This window comes from Protomyctophum parallelum (assembly GCF_964188405.1).
Source record: "Protomyctophum parallelum genome assembly, chromosome: 9".
NCBI classification, from domain to species: Eukaryota; Metazoa; Chordata; class Actinopteri; order Myctophiformes; family Myctophidae; genus Protomyctophum; species Protomyctophum parallelum.
Window position 1 is genome coordinate 33,435,965 of NC_139706.1, and position 21,978 is coordinate 33,457,942.

At 42.9% G+C, this 21,978-nt stretch overlaps 1 protein-coding gene across 2 annotated transcripts in view; it reads left to right on the forward strand.

Moving 5' to 3' along the window:
* Nucleotides 1–21,978, forward strand: part of fndc3a (fibronectin type III domain containing 3A) — a 90,314-nt gene that overhangs the window by 13,807 nt on the left and 54,529 nt on the right. Inside the window, exons 1-2 of one of the 2 annotated variants that reach the window (XM_083773057.1) lie at nucleotides 5,977–6,068; nucleotides 12,173–12,248. In XM_083773057.1, coding sequence (XP_083629183.1) covers nucleotides 6,042–6,068; nucleotides 12,173–12,248 — 103 coding nt within the window. In that variant the 5' untranslated portion in view covers nucleotides 5,977–6,041. Of the gene's footprint in view, nucleotides 1–5,976; nucleotides 6,069–12,172; nucleotides 12,249–21,978 lie in introns of those variants that run through there. The other variant, XM_083773056.1, reaches the window with a different exon arrangement.

The following is a 21,978-nucleotide window of genomic DNA, read 5'->3' on the forward strand; positions in this document are numbered from 1 at the left end:
GAGACGCATTCAACTAATCAGTGAAACACTCCTGACACTCCCTAGACCAGGGGTTCCCGTGTCGTAAATTTATTTTGGGTCATCGAAAATATATATAAAAAAATAACCTGCTAGCGAGTAGCCTCCCCCAGGAGTACGTAGGGCCGCCCCTTTGTCCTACGTCCTCGTCCTCCTTCCACCTAACAATCCCTGCTTACAGGTGCAGCCCCGGCTTTCCTACAGTAGCTCCTCTGCTAGGAAAAAGGCTTGAGCCAGACCATTGCCTGACAGCTGACAGTATACTGAATCCATAGGATACACAGCCTGTGGGAGGAAGTAAATAAAGTGGGGTGTGCACGACATGCGTTGCATCGTGCTTGCGTTTAGGGTTAGGTTAGGCCGTTAGGGTTTGGTGTAGGATGTCGGTCTAATGACTGTCGGACTGTTAGTATGTCGGAACTAAAGCCGGTACCCAATAACCTGATGTGGCGTGCAACACGTGTGTCTTATTTGAGGTTTGTTGGGCGAATGTTTCTCGCTGGCCATTCAAAAATTGCAGATATACAAGCTCATAGAGGGAGGTAAAATAAGAGTTGCAGGTTGATTCGCGCCCTACCGCCACGGAGTTGGCCGCTGCCTGCTGCTGTGTTTTATTACCCCAGAGAACAGGGCTGCTGCTGCTGTGCACATTCACGGCTGTTAGGCTCTGACGTCCCTCTCTCGCCGGTGACTCAAGGGCTCAGGTTTCTCACTATTTGTTCCTCTTTAATTGTTTACCGTGCGCTGATGTGGCACGGCAGCTGGGCGGACGGGAAACGACAGGAAGCCAGTGACGTGTGTGGACGAGTGCTACCTACGTAGGAGCCCAGGCAGGAACTAATGCAGTCTCTCTGTCTCTGTATCTCTCTCTCTCTGATGACATGAGCTGACTTAATGCAAAAGTAATTTAGAGCAATTTAATGAAGATAATTTGAAAAGAAATACAGCCTGTTGAGTGAAAGTGGAGAGAAACTGGGGGCTGTGAATACCTATAGTACAATGTGGACACATAGTAACACCAAGGTGTGAACTGCAGGCTTGTTAGTGTCTGGAAATGTTTTTAACTGCATGACTTATGACTGCTGACTGTATCTAAGGTTTCAGATTGTTTCATTTTCATTTAGCGATCTCTCTCTCTGTCTCTAGTCTTACCTTTGATTCTATTCAATCATTGGTTTGTATGTATTGCAGAGTGACCACCAGCCAATCGGAATCAAGGATTGGGACTAACCGTTTCTGGGATTTTAAGCAAATATTATTTGTTTTTTATTATTGTTTTATTCGATTAGTCAGGTATAGTGTCCACCACAACCACTGTAGCGGTCCAGTTCATTAATCGTGAAACTACAGTAGCAGTGCTTTCTTAATCCAAATCCTCTCCCCATTGTTGACCGTGACAATGGGGATGAATCCAAAACAACCTAAGTCAACAGCAGAATGGCTATTTGAAACCATTTAGCTGACACAGAAAAAAGGGGGGTTGCTTTATTTGGTGTAACGTTACATAGACGCTAGCCTGCACCTATAAGGGAAGACATTTCTCTATGGAAACGTTACCTTCATTTCAAGGTGACGTGCATGCATTTATGTATGCATGCTGTGACACACACACACACACACACACACACACACACACACACACACACACACACACACACTCGGTGCAACGGTTAATCAAACATAATTGATTATAAAAGTTAATTGCAATGCATCAGGTGAGCTTGCTTGTAGATTGGCTATTTTCTCTTTATTTTTATGTGCCCTGGGTGCTTTTTCGCATTTTTTAAATCACTAATAAATACATTATTAATTTATAATTTGTTAAATTGGAAAAAGGGCTTTGTTAAGACCTCCATATTATTATGGTCAATGCCTGTGTGAAAAGTGGGAGCGATTGGTGCAGGCGGTGAGGAGATACGGCAGTCACAGTGACACACAGACAGACAGACAGACATTGACTGAATTATAGTATGATGATGATTACATGATCACATCGTATAATTGCTCTCTGCTAATAACGATGGGTCTGATTAATCAATTAATCGTTAATATGATCAAAATCTATTAAAAATCTGTTGCAAAGGCTATATTGTTATGGGCCCATAGTAACCACATTTTAGAGGATGGCATTTATTTTGTTAGCTAATGTTATCTGTTATTAGCCTGTCTGATTGAGGCAACATTTAGATGGATAGCAGAAACCATCGTTTTTCACACAACTGATGCCCCCCCTCCGTTGACTATTGATTAATCGAGTAATCGTTAATATTTAATTTTTAATCAACTATTTTCGGGAAGAACTCCCGACAGACGCATACAGTATGTGATTCTTGATGCCAGCCTCTGAGCTATGTGATCAAACTGCGTCATTCGGGTTAGGGTTGAGTATAGATCCGCCCCCGGCTGCCTCTGATTGGCCCAGCTCCTAGTAGTATCGGGGCATTCTCACATTCTTATACAGCTATAAAACTCCAATCTGCGTGACTGGCTAGTCATTAGACTCCCAATCCACACCTCCCGCTGCCGCCACTATTTTACCACTGGTAAAGGTGTTTTTGTCAACCAGTGAGGAGATCCTGTATAGGAATCTTGTTCTTTGGTTGACTTTTTTGATTACCGGAAAGATTTGCCTCCAGGATGGAACCTAGGTAGGTAATTTCATCTTTTCGTGTGATACTATTGTCACCCACTCTAACCAAGAAGCCATCTGCCTTGCTGATTACTGCTTGATCCAAAGAGAATGGATTCAGTTTTTCCCAGGTGTAAAGATAGTTTGTTTTCCGCGAGCCAGGTGCAGATTCTACCGAGTTCAGAGCTGAGGGCCTTTTCACCCTGCAGTTTGTTCCTGTCCGAGACCAGCAGTGCTGAGTCATCTGCGAACAGGAACAAGTTGCAGTCACAAGTTGCAGTCATCATCCATGTTGTTCACACAGCAGCAGTAGCCTACACTTATGCAAGTTTAATTAAAAGGTAAATTCATATTGTGGCTGAGTTCACAATATTAGGGATGTCCCGATTTTCGTTTCCAATCCGATACCACAATTTCCGATACCGAAAACCGATACCAGAGAATAATATATATATATAATAATAAAAAAAGAAAGAATATCTTCTTTTGCTTTCTTTTTTTCTTTTTCTTTTCTTTTTCAGAACATTTCCGATACCGATACAGTATCGAGACATCTCTAGATAGGCTACAGAGATTCTATCCTGGAAAACATCTCCATTAGCTTTCCAAGCTGGGTCTATGACTATGAAAACATTGTTTTGTTAAAGTGAAACTGACCGCGGGCGCAGGTTGCCAGGTTTGTTTTCCAAGCAAACGTGTCTATGAAAACTTAGCTTGGACTAGTTATCATATAATACCGTAATATCCGGACTATAAGGCGCACCTGAATATAAGCCGCACCAGCCAAATTTAGGGAAAATCCCAAATATGTACGTATACAAGCCGCACTGGACTATAAGCCGCAGGTGTTTTAATGTTTAATTACCATATGTAAAGGTTTCCGCACGGTCGCCCCTTTTCCATCCTGCCCCACTATTATACTGATTATATAAAAAGTATTATCATATTAATTTATCATTAAGTTCACTCTGCATATCCACGGGCATAATAGCATGATGATGCCATTACAAAAAATGGGCTAAATCAGAAGAAATGTGTTTAATAAAACGAAATTAACTGCTAGAAGGAAGGTCCTAAATTAATTTAATTAAGCAGTGGCCGTCTCTGTGTCATGTTATTCTTTCTTAATATTAGTACAGAGATCGACTACTTCTCCAACCTACGTACTAATCCATTCATCCTGGCTGATTGTTTTCATATCATATACAAGCCTACTGTACGTGGATTTTGCTGTCACGGCCACTCGTGTGGGCTGCAGTGGCAGCATTCAAGACACAGTCCCTCCTCACTTTGCCCAAATGTAGCCTGCTAGCTAGCAAGCCTAGCATGTAATATTAAATAACCTAGCCATTATAAAGACCAAAGGAACTGTGGTTGTAACTTGATGTGAACATTTAGGCTTGTATGAATTGAATGAATAACATCCCATTGTTTTTCAACCAGCGCTGGCCTCTCCTCCGTGCCTATAATATATAAATCCATTCCAAAGTAACGTAACATGATAATGCTATGCTGCTCCGTAGAAACGTCTTGCACAACGAAAATAGCAGATCTACAAGCTCACAAGGCGTCCATCCGTGAGGCAGTGTAGACTTGTAACTTTGACAACAGCTGTTGTGAATTTTGGCCAATCAGAACGGCAGCTGCAAAGAGCCTGCATGCATGGACCGGCCATAGATAGATTTAGAAGGCCCCCTAGTGGCCGTTACTTTAGCTCAGAGCCTTAGATGGCTCTGCTTTAGCTGTAAAAATCCATAGATAAGCCGCAGGGTTCAAATCATGGGTAAAAAGGTGCGGCTTATAGTCCGGAAATTACGGTATATGGAATGTCCCAATTTGTTTTTCTTTTACTATAGCCTACTATACCTTAGTCAGGTCTAGGTTAAGAGTTTTTTTTTGTTACTGTATTCAACCCTCTCTTCATTCAACACTTTGTCTGATATATTGAAGCAAAAAAGCTGATCGTCCCCCAAAAACGTGATCGGAGCACCCCTAGTCTCAAGCGAACTTGAGCCACGAGAGACACCACTGATGGCGTGTCAAACATTGTGAAGTTTGCTTGTGCTGACTCAGTCCCGTTTGAGTTGCAACCCGATATGGACAGAATAGTAAGTCCTCGTCCCCCAGAGTCCTGCAAGTAGGGAAAGTCGCAAGGGAGCCATCATCATTAGTGGTACTGTGATACCGGCAGAATTTCCATGCTCGCGAATGTGACACATGACTAGAGGCGAAGCAGTTCGGCTTGCGTCACAGAAGGGGACGTTTGGTAGTCCAATCAGAGGCAGGCGGGGGCGGGTCGTTACACAAACATCTCGGTATCTTGAATCTTGAAACTCCACCTTCCGCCAACTTGTTTTTACTCACACCTGCGAAAAGTATTAATACAAATTGTATGTATGGCATTGTGTTCTCTGAATGGAAGTGTGTGTGAGCTGGGGGGGTGGGTCAGAGGAGGAGGACAAGAGGAGACTGTTAGTATAGTTATATATTTCAGCCTCCGTAGCTGCGTGGGTCGCTCAGCCGCGTCTCGTCATTGTCGTTGTCGTAGTGGGCGGGAGAGAGAGAGAAAAAAAGGCAGAACAAAGGACTCCCCAGGAGGCTACAGTAGCCTATTTTTTTCTTCTTGTGCTGGCTCTTTCTCTGTGCCGTTATCAGCCACCGGTGGAATGCTTCTGAAATCAACCACGTTAATGTACACAGCAGTCACTCCCAAGAGCACACGCAGTCGCCGCTGACAGAGGCAAAGGAGGAAACTGAATAAACTGAAGCAGACCCCCCCCCCACCCCCACCCCCACCCACTCCTACAACCTTTTCCTGAGGCTTCATCCTCTTCTAAGCTGCGGTCCCTCCTGTGACGGCGCGGTGTGGTGCGGACATCGCCAGGGCTTATTTGTTGAAGGGGTTGCCGGGGAGACTGGCTGTGTGGGAAGGCTGCGTTTTGAAGCCCGGAGGGAGGGTGCGAGCGAGCGAGAGAGTGAGAGAGAGAGATAGAGCCGTCTGCCGCTGCAGAGAGCAACCATCGCCGTGGAGCAGACGAGGGGCTGAGCCAGGCTCCGTAAACATGGGCTCCACGCCACAACACGTTCCGTGAATGCTGCCGCCGCTGCCAGCCACGCAGCCTGTCCGCGTCCTCCTGCTCTCCTGCACCATCACCACTACCACCACGCGACCCGTCAACCTTCCTGGACACTTTGTGCCAGAGTCGGTGGAAAGCAGGACGAGCAGCAGTAGTGAGAGGTTGAACCCGGCAGGGTCATGTGGTTCACTGGTTTCCCATGAGGGCTGCGTGAAGAAGTGAAAGAGGGCGTGGGGGGGACGGGGACAGGGGTCTGACGGACCCAGGAGCACCCCTGGTCCTTGTTTCGCTGTGACTGCATGAACAGCCGCATCTGAATGAGAAAAAAAGCTATGCGGGCAACAGTAAGTAGCAGAGAGATTATTTTGCGACAATACGTTTTACTGTCATTTCCTTTTTGTTTCATTATCTACTGTATGCCGAGGAGAGGCACAAGGTTTATGTCTCTGATTAGTTTCTTAGTGCAGGTTAAACTGGAGAAGAAAGCAGAGGCATTTCTTCACGTGAGACGTAGATTCGACGAGATTCAATCAGACCTCCTTGCCCTCCCTCCCCCCTCCCTCAACACCTGTACACTGTTACACTCGCGACCGTGTGTGTGTGTGTGTGTGTGCGTGCGTGCGCACACACACCGTGCCTTGGCAGTGAGTGTGCCCCCCCGTCTCCCTACCGAGCTCATGAATGGAAGTGGGCCATGTCAGATGGAAGTGCTAATGACCGCCGTGCTGGGAGAGAGCCACGGCTGAAGCCCTTTGCCATGGGAGCGTAGGTGGTTTTGTGACGTTGACTAACACGAGCCATACGCAGCATGGCACAGAGCCCCGCAAGCCTTATTGTGTGCACCTTTCTGGAGTAGATGCGACCAGAAGAAGGATGTGGTTTATTGTAAGTTGGAATAGACGGGCAGAGTTTGGGTCAATCTATGATCATTCTGGATGAACTGAACAAGATAATGGAGATAGGAGATAAACTGCTGTACTTCCTTTTATTTCTATTGGCATGATAATTGCCTCATGTTTGGAATGGTCATACATACAGGGAGAATAGTGTCATTAAAATAACACTTTCAGGTGTGATATTACCTTGCTCTGATGTAACTTCAAACATTGAACAAATATCTTTCTCCGAAAATATCTAAAAAAATTAGTCTCATGTTGATGGTCCCAAATGCACTCCTTTAGCACATAAATGAACACAAACAAACCAGATTCTGCCAATATATCAAAACCCAGTGCGGCATATATTTTTTTAAAGATGCAAATAGCTAATTTACACACCCCCCCCCCTCCCCCCCCCCCCCCGCACTGGTGATGTGTAATAACCTTTAGAAAAAGCGTTGGAATGTTCTTGATTATGCTATAATCGAAAAGGCCTTGAATATTGCTTGGATTTTGGACAAAGAGCTAGAGATGCTTGCATTGGTAGCAATTGGAATGCTACAGTACAGGAATCTCTAGAGAGGTGTGCCTTGAATTGGTCTTGGATTGTGTTCCGGGTTTGTGACGTGAACGCCATTCATGAATATGAACAGCTGTGTTTGGGATAATGGTTGTGTGCCTAAAAGCTGCTGTTGTGAAATTGAAAAAGAAAAATTAAGTATCATACTTTGATAGTAGTATTGACATGACACCTTTAACACCTTTTGACACCTTTTATAAATGTCTACATTGTAATTATAAAGGCTTTGTTTGAGGCTGGAAACTCCATCCTCTCATTACCTTGTCACATGCAATGGTGTTAGATTCCATTCCGGTGATAGGTAGAACTCCAGGTCGTGATTTCTGTCAGTACAGTTTATTGCCATTGACCACATGAATGGAGTTGAATGAACCTTACTGCTTCAATTATTTAAAGGGCCATTCCAGCACTCTGTTTTGTGGTCATTTGAGTATTGAATTTAATATGAAAATAATATTGAACAATTGGCTGGTTTTGTGAATAAAGCTGTATCACTCGCTCACTCACTCCATTCCTCAACTACACTTCCACTTCCCTCCACGTCTGCGCAAACAAATTATTATAATGGAATAAAGTAACCATCTTACTTGTTTTTCTTTTGTATGAACATGCACTTAGTGAATATTGGTTGGTTGCATCATGTAATATAGTCATCCAACATTGCCACAGTGTTTCTCAACTGGAATCACTTATCACACTTTACTTTTAGTTTGGCCGCCAAGATTGAGACCCACTTTAAAATAACAGAGTTTTCTTTCAGAGAAGTTGTTTGGCTTGCTGACCAATCACAGCTCATTGCGCTCCTTAACCACACTGGTAGCTCTCTTTACACAATTCCCCATCCTTTGATCAAGAGGCTACGCAATCAACATGTCACTGTAAAGTAGTCCGATGCCTTCATGTGTCGAAAGCACAGCTGTCTTGAATAAATTGAAATGTTTCATTCAGCACACGGGTGTGCAGGCTGGTATGAATGCTTAAATTCCTCTCTCAGACAGTCTAGCGCCCTTCAACGCCACACAATATTCATGAGCACAATTTATTATGGCCAGGTATGGCTTAATTGATACCACTATGAGCTTCCATATTATATATTGTATATATCTTTATTCACTTAGTTCACACTTCAGAATATCCAAATATCCAATTACTCATTCGCTAAACCCCACCCCAAAAAGCGATTGTCCAATGCCAATCCAAATTGTCAAGACAAGCTTTCGTCACCTCATAGCTGTTGGTGTTATTTTGCATGGCTGTGTTGTTGTCGAACACATACAGTAGGCAGCTTAACGTCAGGAAAGTTACACGACTGACCTGCCCAGGTGATGGCAATTATACTAATGACCGTAGTCTTACCGTGCAACATGAAATCTCCTGTCGAGTGGTCGTTAAAAGTTGATGTTGGTTACTGTTTTTCCCTCTGTCATTTCCTCGTATGTCTAGTTTCAATAAAGGAGAGAACACACCAATAGTAAGAGAAATCTATGAAAATCTGGGAACTAAATCGTTACCAAGATTACCAATGTGTTTCTAAATGTGTCTAATAACATGTACTAAAAGTTTGAAATTCAACTCCCGTGGGAAATTGAGTTATTAGCATAATATGTGACCATACCCATAACATCCTATATAAGGCCAAAAAGTCCAAATTTCTTTCAGTAGCATGTGACATATGAAACTAGGGGGTTTTCATGATTCTGAATCCATTCCAAGCATTAGTTTTGCACAAAAAACACTCTAAACGCTAAATTAGGCCATATCCACTTGACCAAATGTGCTGACCTCATCACGTTTGTGATGACGGCTATGGCCGTTTTCCTCCCAAGGAGTGTTTTTTGTGCAAAACTAATGCTTGGAATGGATTCAGAATCATGAAAACCCCCTAGTTTCATATGTCACATGCTACTGAATGATGAAATTTTGACTTTTTTTTCTTTATATAGGATGTTATGGGTATGGTCACATATTATGCTAATGACTCAATTTCCCCCGGGAGTTGAATTTCAAAGTTTTAGTACATGTTATTAGACACCTTTAGAAACACATTGGTGAAGAAATTTCTTGCTAACGATTTAGTTCCCAGATTGGCCTTACTAAATATGGAATAAGCGAATGTTTATTGGAAAGATTTTGGCAGCAGTTTAGCAAGGAGAGATTTGGCAGCAGTTTAGCAAAATGGCAAACGGCAATATTATGGCAGAGCATTATTTTGTCGATTAGACTCCAATTGCATTTTTTAATAAGATTAGCTTTTAATAGGGAGAACCCCCCCCATTGGAGCATTGAAGTCTAGATGCTGGTGGTGGCAGCTGAGCAGATGAACCTCCTTCCTTCTCAACACTAGATGGCAAGGTGGAGTTGAGGATGGAGGTGGGTTGCTTGTTGCAGACTGAAAAGAGAATGGCAAAGTGTCAGAGGCGGAGATATTTAAAGGCGGAGTCAAATCACCTGATTGGCTGCTGCAAAGTGCTACGATTTGAGAACAGATAATGTTGAGCCATGAAAGTGCTGAAAGGCCGAATGAAAGCATTGGTTAACCCTTTTACTGCTGCCATTTATTGAGAAATTAGGACCTAATTCATGCCAGCATTTTTTTAATTTGAGCTCTTATTTTGAAAAGCCACATTTTGCCTCAACCGGAAGTGAGCTTATCCCTGCCAGCTTTACGTTGCCAAGACAACCTTTGTTTACATAATCGAATCAATGCCGGTACATATAGCACTCCACAACGTCGGCTCTGTGCCGTCAAAGAAACGCTGTTTTGACCAAAAATGCCATCTGGGACAAGGAATAGGAGATACAGGCGATTGAAAGAAACGGATAGAATGGATTCTTATGGCGACCGCGATCTAATCTGAACGATCCAGTGCAGTGCTAACAACACTGCTAGCTAACCGGCTAACGTGAGTAGCATTATGGCTCGATCGATCATATGCACTATAAAAGTATAATTGCCGAAGGGCTACGGCAATGGCAGCAAGGTGTATTATCAAATTGAGGCTTTGATTGCCGAAGGGCTTCGGCAATGGCAGGAAGACGGTTAAGATCTTCCTTATTGAACCTACGCTAAAAGCTACATTTAAATGTCATGCACATGTGTCCAGTGCATAATTTAGAAGACATTTTGATGCTCTTGCTACTGGAATGATCAATTATTTATATGGAGAAATCCCGTTATTTAACATGCATCTCAATGGGTGAGAAGGACAGCTTGCCCTGTCTCCTCGCTGATAACGTGCCTATTGGACAAGGACTGGTTGGGTACTGGGTAGGGACTTTGCAAAGGGCTAATTAGGAGTAGGCCGAAACATTTTGTGAAGTCAATTCATTGAACTCAACACAAAGCATTGAGGCTGTAGCCAATTCTCTTCACTGTTGAACTGTGGGTGCTTTGCTGCCACATGAAAGTATTTTTGCCATGAAAACAATATAATATACAAAGACGGTTCTGTGGTTGTATAATATTAACCCCGATAGCATTTATTGAAAAATAAGGATCTAATTCACGCCAGTATTTTTTCCAGTTGAGCTCTTATTTTGAAAAGCCACAGTTCCAGTGTACCGGAAGTAGCTTATCCTAGGACGCTCAACGGAGCCGAGACTGGCCTTGTTTACACTTCAGTTTTGTCTTTACAGTCGCGCAAATTTATCCTAATATGAATAGAAAACCTCTAAGCATATATAGCTTGCTGCTTAGCAGAAATTGGAAAAAAGGAAAGTTAAAAAATATTTTAAAGAATATTTAAAAAAGTATTTTCGTGAACGAAAATGCCAGCTTCCTTACTCAGATTGGTGTACTGTAGTTCCAGACTCTATACAGCAGATTGGTGTACTGTAGTTCCAGACTCTATACAGCAGATTGGTGTACTGTAGTTCCAGACTCTATACAGCAGATTGGTGTACTGTAGTTCCAGACTCTATACAGCAGATTGGTGTACTGTAGTTCCAGACTCTATACAGCAGATTGGTGTACTGTAGTTCCAGACACTATACAGCAGATTGGTGTACTGTAGTTCCAGACTCTATACAGCAGATTGGTGTACTGTAGTTCCAGACTCTATACAGCAGATTGGTGTACTGTAGTTCCAGACTCTATACAGCAGATTGGTGTACTGTAGTTCCAGACTCTATACAGCAGATTGGTGTACTGTAGTTCCAGACTCTATACAGCAGATTGGTGTACTGTAGTTCCAGACACTATACAGCAGATTGGTGTACTGTAGTTCCAGACTCTATACAGCAGATTGGTGTACTGTAGTTCCAGACTCTATACAGCATACAGAGATTGGTGTACTGTAGTTCCAGACACTATACAGCAGATTGGTGTACTGTAGTTCCAGACTCTATACAGCAGATTGGTGTACTGTAGTTCCAGACTCTATACAGCAGATTGGTGTACTGTAGTTCCAGACTCTATACAGCAGATTGGTGTACTGTAGTTCCAGACTCTATACAGCAGATTGGTGTACTGTAGTTCCAGACTCTATACAGCAGATTGGTGTACTGTAGTTCCAGACTCTATACAGCAGATTGGTGTACTGTAGTTCCAGACTCTATACAGCATACAGCAGATTGGTGTACTGTAGTTCCAGACTCTATACAGCATACAGCAGATTGGTGTACTGTAGTTCCAGACTCTATACAGCATACAGAGATTGGTGTACTGTAGTTCCAGACTCTATACAGCAGATTGGTGTACTGTAGTTCCAGACTCTATACAGCAGATTGGTGTACTGTAGTTCCAGACTCTATACAGCATACAGCAGATTGGTGTACTGTAGTTCCAGACTCTATACAGCATACAGCAGATTGGTGTACTGTAGTTCCAGACTCTATACAGCATACAGAGATTGTGGAATAGTTGTCTGGCTACGCAAAACTACACGGAAGACAACATGTACCTAAATTGTTACAAATGTAACCATAACCAATGAATGGATTATTTTTTATATATTATTGTTGTTGAACTGTCCCCTCTGCGTCTCTACAGGTAATCCTGGTGCAGGTAAACCCAGGTGAGGCCTTCACTATTCGACGAGAGGATGGTCAGTTTCAGTGTATCACAGGTAAGAACGTTCTCTTACTAATCTTATGTTTTTAATGTGTTGCCTCCATACAGGTGTTTGTTACGTTACATCCCCTGGTCCATTTTGGTGGTTGAACGGCATTAAAGAATAAATACAACTAGAGTGAGTCAGTCATCGTGGAAAAAGAAGAAACATTAGTGGAGGTACTTCTGTAGCCTATTGGTTATTGGTAGGAATGGAACGACATGGAAATTACAAGTCAAGATTATTATTATTATACCACCCTAAAGTACTCGTACTCTGTATCGGAACCGGGCCCGATACTTTGAGACGAGTACTACAACATTCAATTGACACTAGGCTGAACGATCAATGCAACGGGAGCAAGACTGACCCAACACGGCATCAAAATTAGCAAAGTGCCCAAAACAGCTGATCTACAAGCATAAATGACACGGAGATCCATCGGCATCTATGTTTATATTCGGCGGGCGACACTATCAGATGAATAAATTAACATTTTGATAGTTATAGTTGTCCTTTCTTGTAGCAGGAGCACATTAAAAGTATTTATTTCATTTATATCAGACCACCAGGTCAAAAAAAAGTAAGTGTAGATTTGTGTCTGTGTATATTCAGCACAACGTCCTTAAAATCCTTAAGATATAAAAGCTGAAGTTTATTTTGCCGTAAAAAAAACTAGCATGTGTTGTTTTTATTTGCGACAATACCCCCACCCCTCCCCCCACACATGTGCAGGGACTGTGACAGGTGTTTGTTTTTTTTTGCCTCGAGCATAATGAAAGAAAGGCACCTATACATTTTTCTTTCAAAACGATGATAATACTAGAGTGTGTTTGAATAGAAGTGTGCAAAACGCAGACGCATTGGTAGGCACCAACAATGTTTATTGCTAGTGTGCCATGCATACACTGACACTTTATTTATTATTGCTAGTGTGCCATGCATGCACTGACACTTTATTTATTATTGCTAGTGTGCCATGCATGCACTGACACTTTATTTATTATTGCTAGTGTGCCATGCATGCACTGACACTTTATTTATTATTGCTAGTGTGCCATGCATGCACTGACACTTTATTTATTATTGCTAGTGTGCCATGCATGCACTGACACTTTATTTATTATTGCTAGTGTGCCATGCATGCACTGACACTTTATTTATTATTGCTAGTGTGCCATGCATGCACTGACACTTTATTTATTATTGCTAGTGTGCCATGCATGCACTGACACTTTATTTATTATTGCTAGTGTGCCATGCATGCACTGACACTTTATTTATTATTGCTAGTGTGCCATGCATGCACTGACACTTTATTTATTATTGCTAGTGTGCCATGCATGCACTGACACTTTATTTATTATTGCTAGTGTGCCATGCATGCACTGACACTTTATTTTCGGTCATGCGTGACGTGATAAAAACGTTTTTGTTTTCACATCGGTAGGTCAGGAAGTGAGTCATTAGATTCGTGATTAGATTTATGGAGGAAACTAAATTTGAAAATTAAAAGATTGTAAAATGTTTTCATGTTCTGACAGCCCCTAATGCAGTGCCACGGAATGTGGCACTGCCCACTGCATACACTTTTCAGAATATGGCACAGGTTTTCGTTCACTGCATGCATACACTGTTCAGAATATGGCATTGGTTTTCAAAGCATGCTTCTGCAGAAGTCTATGGACTCTAGGCATCTATAAGAGGCTTTTCCTGTGTGTTTGTCTAGAGCTAATCTGAAACAAACCGCTGGCGCTGGACCAGTCAACAAGCACCTAATGTCTGCAGTATATACTTCCACAATGTTTCTTTCACATACCAAATGTTTTATGTTTTTGAGGGCGCTAGCCCCTCCTATGCCCAGCTTTGTGTGTCTGTGTGTACCACGGAATGTGATGATTTGATTGGCTGAGCACGGAATGTGATGATGTATGATGAAAGAGTACCCCTCACTTCACACAAGTGTGATTATTCTGAAATATTTAATTTAAATGTTATGACTGAAGTCAATGAGGTCTGAATCAATTTACAATTTAGGCATTTAGAAGACGCTCTTAATCCAGAGCGACTTACATTAAGCAAGAACAAAAAAAAGCATGGGAATACATCACATAAAAACATTTATCATGAAACATGCGTAAGCTAAGAAAGTAACAGTGGAATATCTATATAATGAAAGTTATGAAACTATACATACAAGTAAGACGCGCAAACGCGTGAAGCGAACGCAGCTCGTGTGTGTGTGGTTGTGTGTGTGTGTGTGTGTGTGTGTGTGTGTGTGTGTGTGTGTGTGTGCTACAGCTGCGCCCTGTGTGTGTGTGTGCTACAGCTGCGCCCTCTGGTGGCGGGCGGGTGGTGTAACAGCGGGACAGACACACAGACACACACACACACACACACACACACATTCAGCCCTTGCTGTCATAGTAAGTGGCTCACTGCGTTCGCAATAAACTATATATACTACTATGCTATACATATGTACTATGACGTATATATTTGAATCGAGCTGAAACTTTGCCCTTCATATGAAAACAGCAAAGCATCACACACTGGCCACGTGAAGTCTGATCCACATCAGAACCACTCTGTTTAAGCTGATACCATATGGATTCCTAGATCCACACCATTTCATTTGTTTTTTCATCACATCCATAGTACAGCGGCTAACAGCCATATTGTGAGAGAACCTTTCACTTGGTGATACAAGCGTGAAATTTGGCATGAACATGCCTCTGGGTCACCTCTTTAACTTTTTTATCCGAGCCAGCGGAAAATCCAATATGGCAGTCATTTTTCAAGATGGCCGCCAAATAAAAAAGGCCTTTTGTGGCGGTTCTGGACAACCATGGGTGCGGCCGACTCGAGACCGGGCACTGCACTCCCTGTGGGTGTGTGGAACGTGTGTGTCGAATTTGAAGTCGGTGGGGCGAACGGTTCTCGGGTTACGTGGATTACAGATGTACACACGCACACAAAATTCGTGCAATATAGCAGATCATTGGAACGGTTGTTCGCTTGGTGATACAAGCGTGAAATTTGGCATGAACATGCCTCTGGGTCACCTTTTTAACTTTTTTAACCGAGCCATCCAAGAATCCAATATTGCGGTGCTATTTCAAGATGGCCGCCACATCTAAATGTTAGCCTATGTCTACATTTCTTACAAATTTTAGGAAAAATTTCACCATTATAGATAGATAGATAGATAAAAAATAATAATATATATATATATATATTTTTTATTCTTTATATTTATATTTTATTTCTTTGTCGTTATTTTTTTGGTAGCATGCTAATGCTACCATTTTCTAATGCTAATTAGCATGTTAGCATTATCATGTTAGCATGCTATGTTAGCATGCTAGCATATTACCATGTTAGCATTATTATGTTAGCATTAGCATGCTACCATGTTAGCATTAAGTTAGCATTAGCATGCTACCATTTTCAGTATGAAAACTAAAAATAATAACAAAATAACAAAAAATTAATATAAAGAATATAAAAAAAAAGAAAATAAATCTATCTATCTATAATGGTGAATTTTTTCCTAAAATTTGTAAGAAATGTAGACATGGCAATTAGATGTGGCGGCCATCTTGAAATAGCACCGCCATATTGGATTCTTGGATGGCTCGGTTAAAAAAGTTAAAGAGTTGACCCAAAGGAAGGTTCATGACAAATGTCACGCTTGTATCACCAAGCGAACAACCGTTCCAATGATCTGCTATATTGCACGAATTTTGTGTGCATCTGTAATCCACGAACTCGAGAACCGTTCGCCCCACCGACTTCAAATTCGACACACGTTCCACACACCCACAGGGAGTGCAGTGCCCGGTCTCGAGTCGGCCGCACCCATGGTTGTCCAGAACCGCCACAAAAGGCCTTTTTTATTTGGCGGCCATCTTGAAAAATGACCGCCATATTGGATTTTTCTTTGGCTCGGTTAAAAAAGTTAAAGAGGTGACCCAGAGGCATGTTCATGCCAAATTTCACGCTTGTATCACCAAGTGAAAGATCGTTCCTATTATCTGCTGTACTACCAGGCAATAACCAAAACAAACTGCCATCCATCCCATTTCAGTCACCGACTCTGCTTCCCCCCCTATTGTTCGGTGCGTTTAATTTGACAGATGATATGACAAGCTGGCCGCACGCTGATACACTATCATGATGTAAAATCAACGTTTTCTGTAATTGCAGTGTGCCATAAAGGATGGGTGTTTGAGTGAGATGTGTTACATGCGGTTATTTTGTCCTGATGGCAATCCACACAGCCCGCTCTACCCGCCCCTGGATGTCTGTGAGCACGCTGGTATTGTGACCATGAAGTCTTGACGCCTGACAACAATGTTGGCACAGTCAATGGGGAAGGCAGCTGGTGACAAGTGGAACTGCGGGGCCTGTAATTGTAATCGTAAATAAAGGATTATGATGAACTGTAGTCGTCGCGCCCCCACTGGTATTGATTCGACAATGATGTGTTTTGTGCGGATGATTTGCGGCAGTCCTCTTTGTCTAACCTATTAATATAAGACTGAAGCCCTGCACCCATTGTCGAGGTGCGTGTAAATAGGTATGCTCTACAAAAGAAAAACATCTAAATCGATGGTTCTCACACTTTCAAGATAAAAAATAAATGAATACAAATAATCCAAAATACTTCTGCTATTGCGTTAGTTCAATGCTGCACATTGTGTAGAAGCTCAAGGAGGAGCTGTCTGGAATCTTAAGTGTACAATTATTTGCAGGGTTTATATTATCAGTCGCTCCAGTCGCATTCCTCCTCGTATTAATGTTTCACCAGCCTTTTTTTCTCTATCAATCTGATTTAATAACACGTGTTGATGAACACGAGGCTTGGCATTGCTTGACAGCCTCGACATTCCTCCGAGCTCAGCTCACGTTGATTTAGATTTAATTTAACCACTTTAAGTCCTATATATACATAACTCAGTTGATTGCAAATGTTTGCTGGGGTGCTGGGGTACAAGGAGTTGTTCACCCAAAACATTACTTGTTTTCATTAGTTCTTTTTAATAAGGGAAACTTTGCGAAATGTGTGGAAATCTGCAAAAGAAAATGCTTACCACTAGCTTTCTTTACATTAATTAATGTGTTCATAAAGGGGTCTGTCTACCATCACCTATCAATTTGTTCCACATTTTGTGACGGCTGCTGAAAGTTGAGGTACCACTTAACAACCTACAAGGTAAATATTTTGAACTTTCACATCACATGCAAGCATAATGATATTTTTAGAATTTTGCCTTTTATATAGGTTGATAAAGGCACCCCTTTCAGCTGTCACAAAGTTTCCCAAGGGAGTTGGCTTGGAACAAATTGATAGGTGATAGTAGACACCTTTTATGAAGACATTTGTTGAGAAAGCTAGTGGTAAACATTTCTTTTGCAGTTTTATCCCACACTTTTGTAACCCTTTTTTCACCCAGTGTGAATTGTCTAATGTAATCCTTGGCCCTTTTCCCCTCTATCAGGCGCCCCGGCTGGCCAGGGGGAGGCAGTATAGAGACCAGGATAGGATGTTTTTCGTGAGGGTACCTACAACACCCCATGAAGCCTTGAATTCATGGAGGATAGTTTTGTCTGATGAACGGGTCATCAGTCAGTAGGACTCCGTGCCTGCGTTGGTGTTTTTTGTGTCTTATAGCTTATATTCAATGACACACAGAGAAATGGATGAGTGCCACAGTGACACCATGGTAGACGATGTGTTTTGTGACTGCTAGGGAAGAGGAAGACGGTGAGCAATGTGGGACTTTACAGAAGGCAGGTACGAAGGCTCAATGCAAAACGTGAAGTGACAATGAATGCAGCATTGCAGCCATAAATAGCCAAAAACACAGCCATAAATAGAGACGATTTGACACTTCCAGGGTGAATACTTGACGAACGTTAGGATTCGTAACAATGACGCTTTCAGAGCCTATAAATGACGCAGTATACAATTTAGCTGGTTCATGTTGTGCTTTCAAGTGGTGGTGATTCGAAAATTCGGGACGAACCCTACTTGACTTTCTTTTTTTCTTTTTTTTTTTTTTTTTTGCGGCTTACGCCTTTTATTGATTTTTTAAGGGACAGACGGTAGGCTGACAGGAAACGGGAGAGAGATGGGAGGATGACATGCAGTAAAGGCCGTGTCGGGTTCGGGAGTCGAACCCGCGGCACACTGCGACTGGATTACCAGTCCGGTGCCCAGACCGTTACGCCACGGCCTGGGCCCTTGACTTTCTTTTTGTCCAAAAATTCCCCAAATGAGCTCACAACGCGTTGTTCCATCGCGACATGTTGGGAGCTTGTAGATCGGCTATTTCCAATTAGCCAATGCATATAGGATAGGTACTGTGTTGTTGTCTTCATTCAGGCTTGTTTTTATAGAGCTGCTTCCTCGCAAATTTCTCTCGCTCAATCTGGCAACAATGTTACTGGGCTGCAAACACACACCTCACCCCAGGCTCAAGAGTTCCCCCCAGTCCTCCCTCCCCTGCACTCCCACGTCAGCCCCCGAGATGAGCTGGAGCAAAGCTCCCCTAATAGGGATGACGGACATAAAACATGGCCCCTCCATCGGTGAGCTGAGACAGCAGGGTCCTGAGAGAGGAAGCCTAGTACACCCTGTGTGACTGCCGCTAACTGGCCTGTCACAGGGTGCTCTCGTCTCTCTGTGACGTGTGCGGAGCGATGACTCACCGCTCGCTGTGTGTGTGTGTGTGTGTGTGTGTGTGTGTGTGTGTGTGTGCAAGGAGAGGGGGAAGTGTTAACGTGCGTGGTACGGGTTGAATTTATGGGAATTTCTGTGTGTGTGTGTGTGTGTGTGTGGAGTAGGTGTTTTGTGCACGCATAATTGAACCTTTAACCCTGGAATGGTGAAGCTAGAATGAACTGGATCACACCGGCTTCTACAACCCCCCCCCCCCCCCCCCCCCCCCCCCACCCCTTACTGTTCCATCCTCCGCCTATTCGTGTATTCATTCATGTATTTTTAGCAGCTGGATGTGTGTAATTGGTACGTGACAAGGTTGCTTAATGTGAATAGGCAATCTTTTTTAACCCATTAAAACCTGATCGTAATCCATTAAGAGGCAGATTCTACAAATCAATACAATACAAATTCTTCTAAATCCTTTCAGTTTTCTGAAACACTTATGTTGCTCTATCAGTGGTGCTCTAACATTTCATTTCAAGGAGCCCCAGGATTAATGTATTTGGCAGCCAACCCCCAGCTCAAAATATATTGTTCCAGGGACTCCCAGAAGTAAAGATTTGAGTTAAAAATGTTTGATTTAAAATAAGAATAGAATTACGTCATATGGCAGCTCCACGCTCACGTTCATCTCCCCCCACGCCGCTCCCCGCTCGCTCAGCGCTCACCTTCATTTACGCATCGAGCGCTCCCCTCTCCGTGCTCGCTCCGAGGCTCCACTCAGATGCCCGCTCCGCTCAGCAGAAAGAAATGACGGGGGGAAAAATAAAATGCTGTTTTCCTGAAATTGGCTAATTAAACCTGAAGGCCTTCTTTTTTGGAGCATGATGTAAATTAGCTTGATTTTGTTATTTAAAATATCATAGAATAATTAAAACAGACCCAGTTCAAATGTATCAACCGAAGTATGGCATTTGTTTTAATGTACCACTGCGAGCACCATGCCGCAAGTTTGTAGGCTACCCATCGTCCTGTGTCCAAATCCAAAAGAACAGATATGTAAACTGTCGACACGCAATGTCTGTCTATTCTCATGGACAGTCCGTGAAGCAGATTACGGGTATGGGCTTGAGAGCAGGCTCGGCGCCAGGATGAAAAACTGAGGGGGCAATTGAGATTTTGAGGGGGCACAAAAGGCAAAGAGGTTGATTTAAGGGCGCAAATATCCCCTTTGCCCCCCCGTGGTGCCGGGCCTGCTTGAGAGGCAATGATTGATGTAAACTGCTAGCCAAGCTTGCACAGTGCCGTGCCGTGTGCACTGAGCGGCTCGGAGCGGCTCGGAGAGGAGGACAGTTCTCGCTCCGGAAGTCAATCTGACCCATTTAAAAACCCGCTCCACGCTCACGTCAAAATCCCCTCGCTCCGCGCTCCACTCCGCTCACATGCTCTGGTTCTTTGTGACGGTCATGTGGATCACATGACCCCCCTGCCTGTGGGAGCCAGTGGAAACCCCCCACACAATGGAATCCTATGGGACAAAGCGGCGCAATATGATCTCCTCTGTTTTTCTAACTTTATTTAAAAAAAACTATTTTCTAACTCTTTTTTTTCAGTCAAAGGGGGTTAAAGATTCATTAATTAAGCAGTTAAAGTGCTTGAAGGAGCAGTTTTAATCAAACATTAAAGTGCAGCCAAGTCTATGGACTTTCTATGTTTGTTTTAAAGAAGTGAGGAGCCCCTCACTTCACACAAGTGTTATTTATTATTATAATGTTTTCCTTTTTCAAAATTAGCACATTTACAGCTTGTGGCGCGCATGATATTTTATATCTGCAATTTTTTTATAGCATAATATAATGGTAAAAGTGGTTAAAATAAAAAATGACACAGTTGCCTTCCCTGGTCCTAATGGGTTAAATAGAAACTTAAAAAGAAAAGCAACGCTTGGGTGAGCAGGAGGCTAATTAGAGAGGGACAGTGCAGCATCGCTCCCCCTCAGGTATTCTCCTCGTCCACAAAGAGGAGGCCTTATAAACGCCCACACGACCTCACAGATACCCGGACCGTACTGAAGGACCAATATGGTCCAGTAAAGCGAAGTGAGAGAGCGTCAGAATAAAGTCACTTTGAAAAGCATAATTACGGGGTCACGGTGGCGCTGTCACCTCACAGCTCTCAGAATTAGCAGAAGAGCTTTAAGCAGAGACTTTGGGTTATTATCATCATTTGTCTTTCAGCAGCGGGGCAATGGCTCACTTGGGTGGGCAGCTGCCCGCATTGCCCAGTGCTGGCTGCACTTCTGGCTGCCACTGAGGGCTACTCAGCACCGGGACCATTTAGGCTGATTAGTATCTGACTTAGTCCACCGTTGAATCACATCACCGTGGATGATTCAGCCTGCGCATAATGGCTGAAAGCATCCTCCAGCCCCACTGAGCTTCTATTGAGCCTGATAGAGATGTGCTTTCTGCCACAACAGCCAAGACGGTCTCTCTGGCACATTGACAATTCACCCTTTGTCAGCCTTCTGATTGGTCCCTGACTGACTAACCAGCAGGCTCTTTCTGCCTTGTCCGCCCTGGTTCTACCTTGTTTATGTTGAATTAGCTAAAACAAACATGATATGCTCTGTCACCATGCTGCACCTGTGATGTTCCTTTTTACTGACACCAAGTTTAAAATAAGAGTTGAATGCACAGAATATCAATATGAAGCTACTGAAAAACATTATTTGTGGATGGAGAGCAGGGGGGCAGTCAGACAGATATTTTGTGAAGCCACAAGGAAATTGGGATTTCCTGAAAGTTCATATAATGGCCTGTTGTGGCGCTGTCATTGGGCCCAAAAAAAACCCATAGCCCCATAGAAGTCCATGTATTTGGGCCCAACTTCACCTAGACTGTATTACCTTAATAAACATGGTCATGAATACTTTCTGCTTCCAGTCACTAGTTTAAAGTCTCATTTCTAATGTCATAATATTCTTTTTGGAAAATTATGGTCCCATTTATTAAAAAAATTACCATAAAGCGCGTATGTTCTGAGGGGCGTGGCTACCGTTACAGTCTATGATCG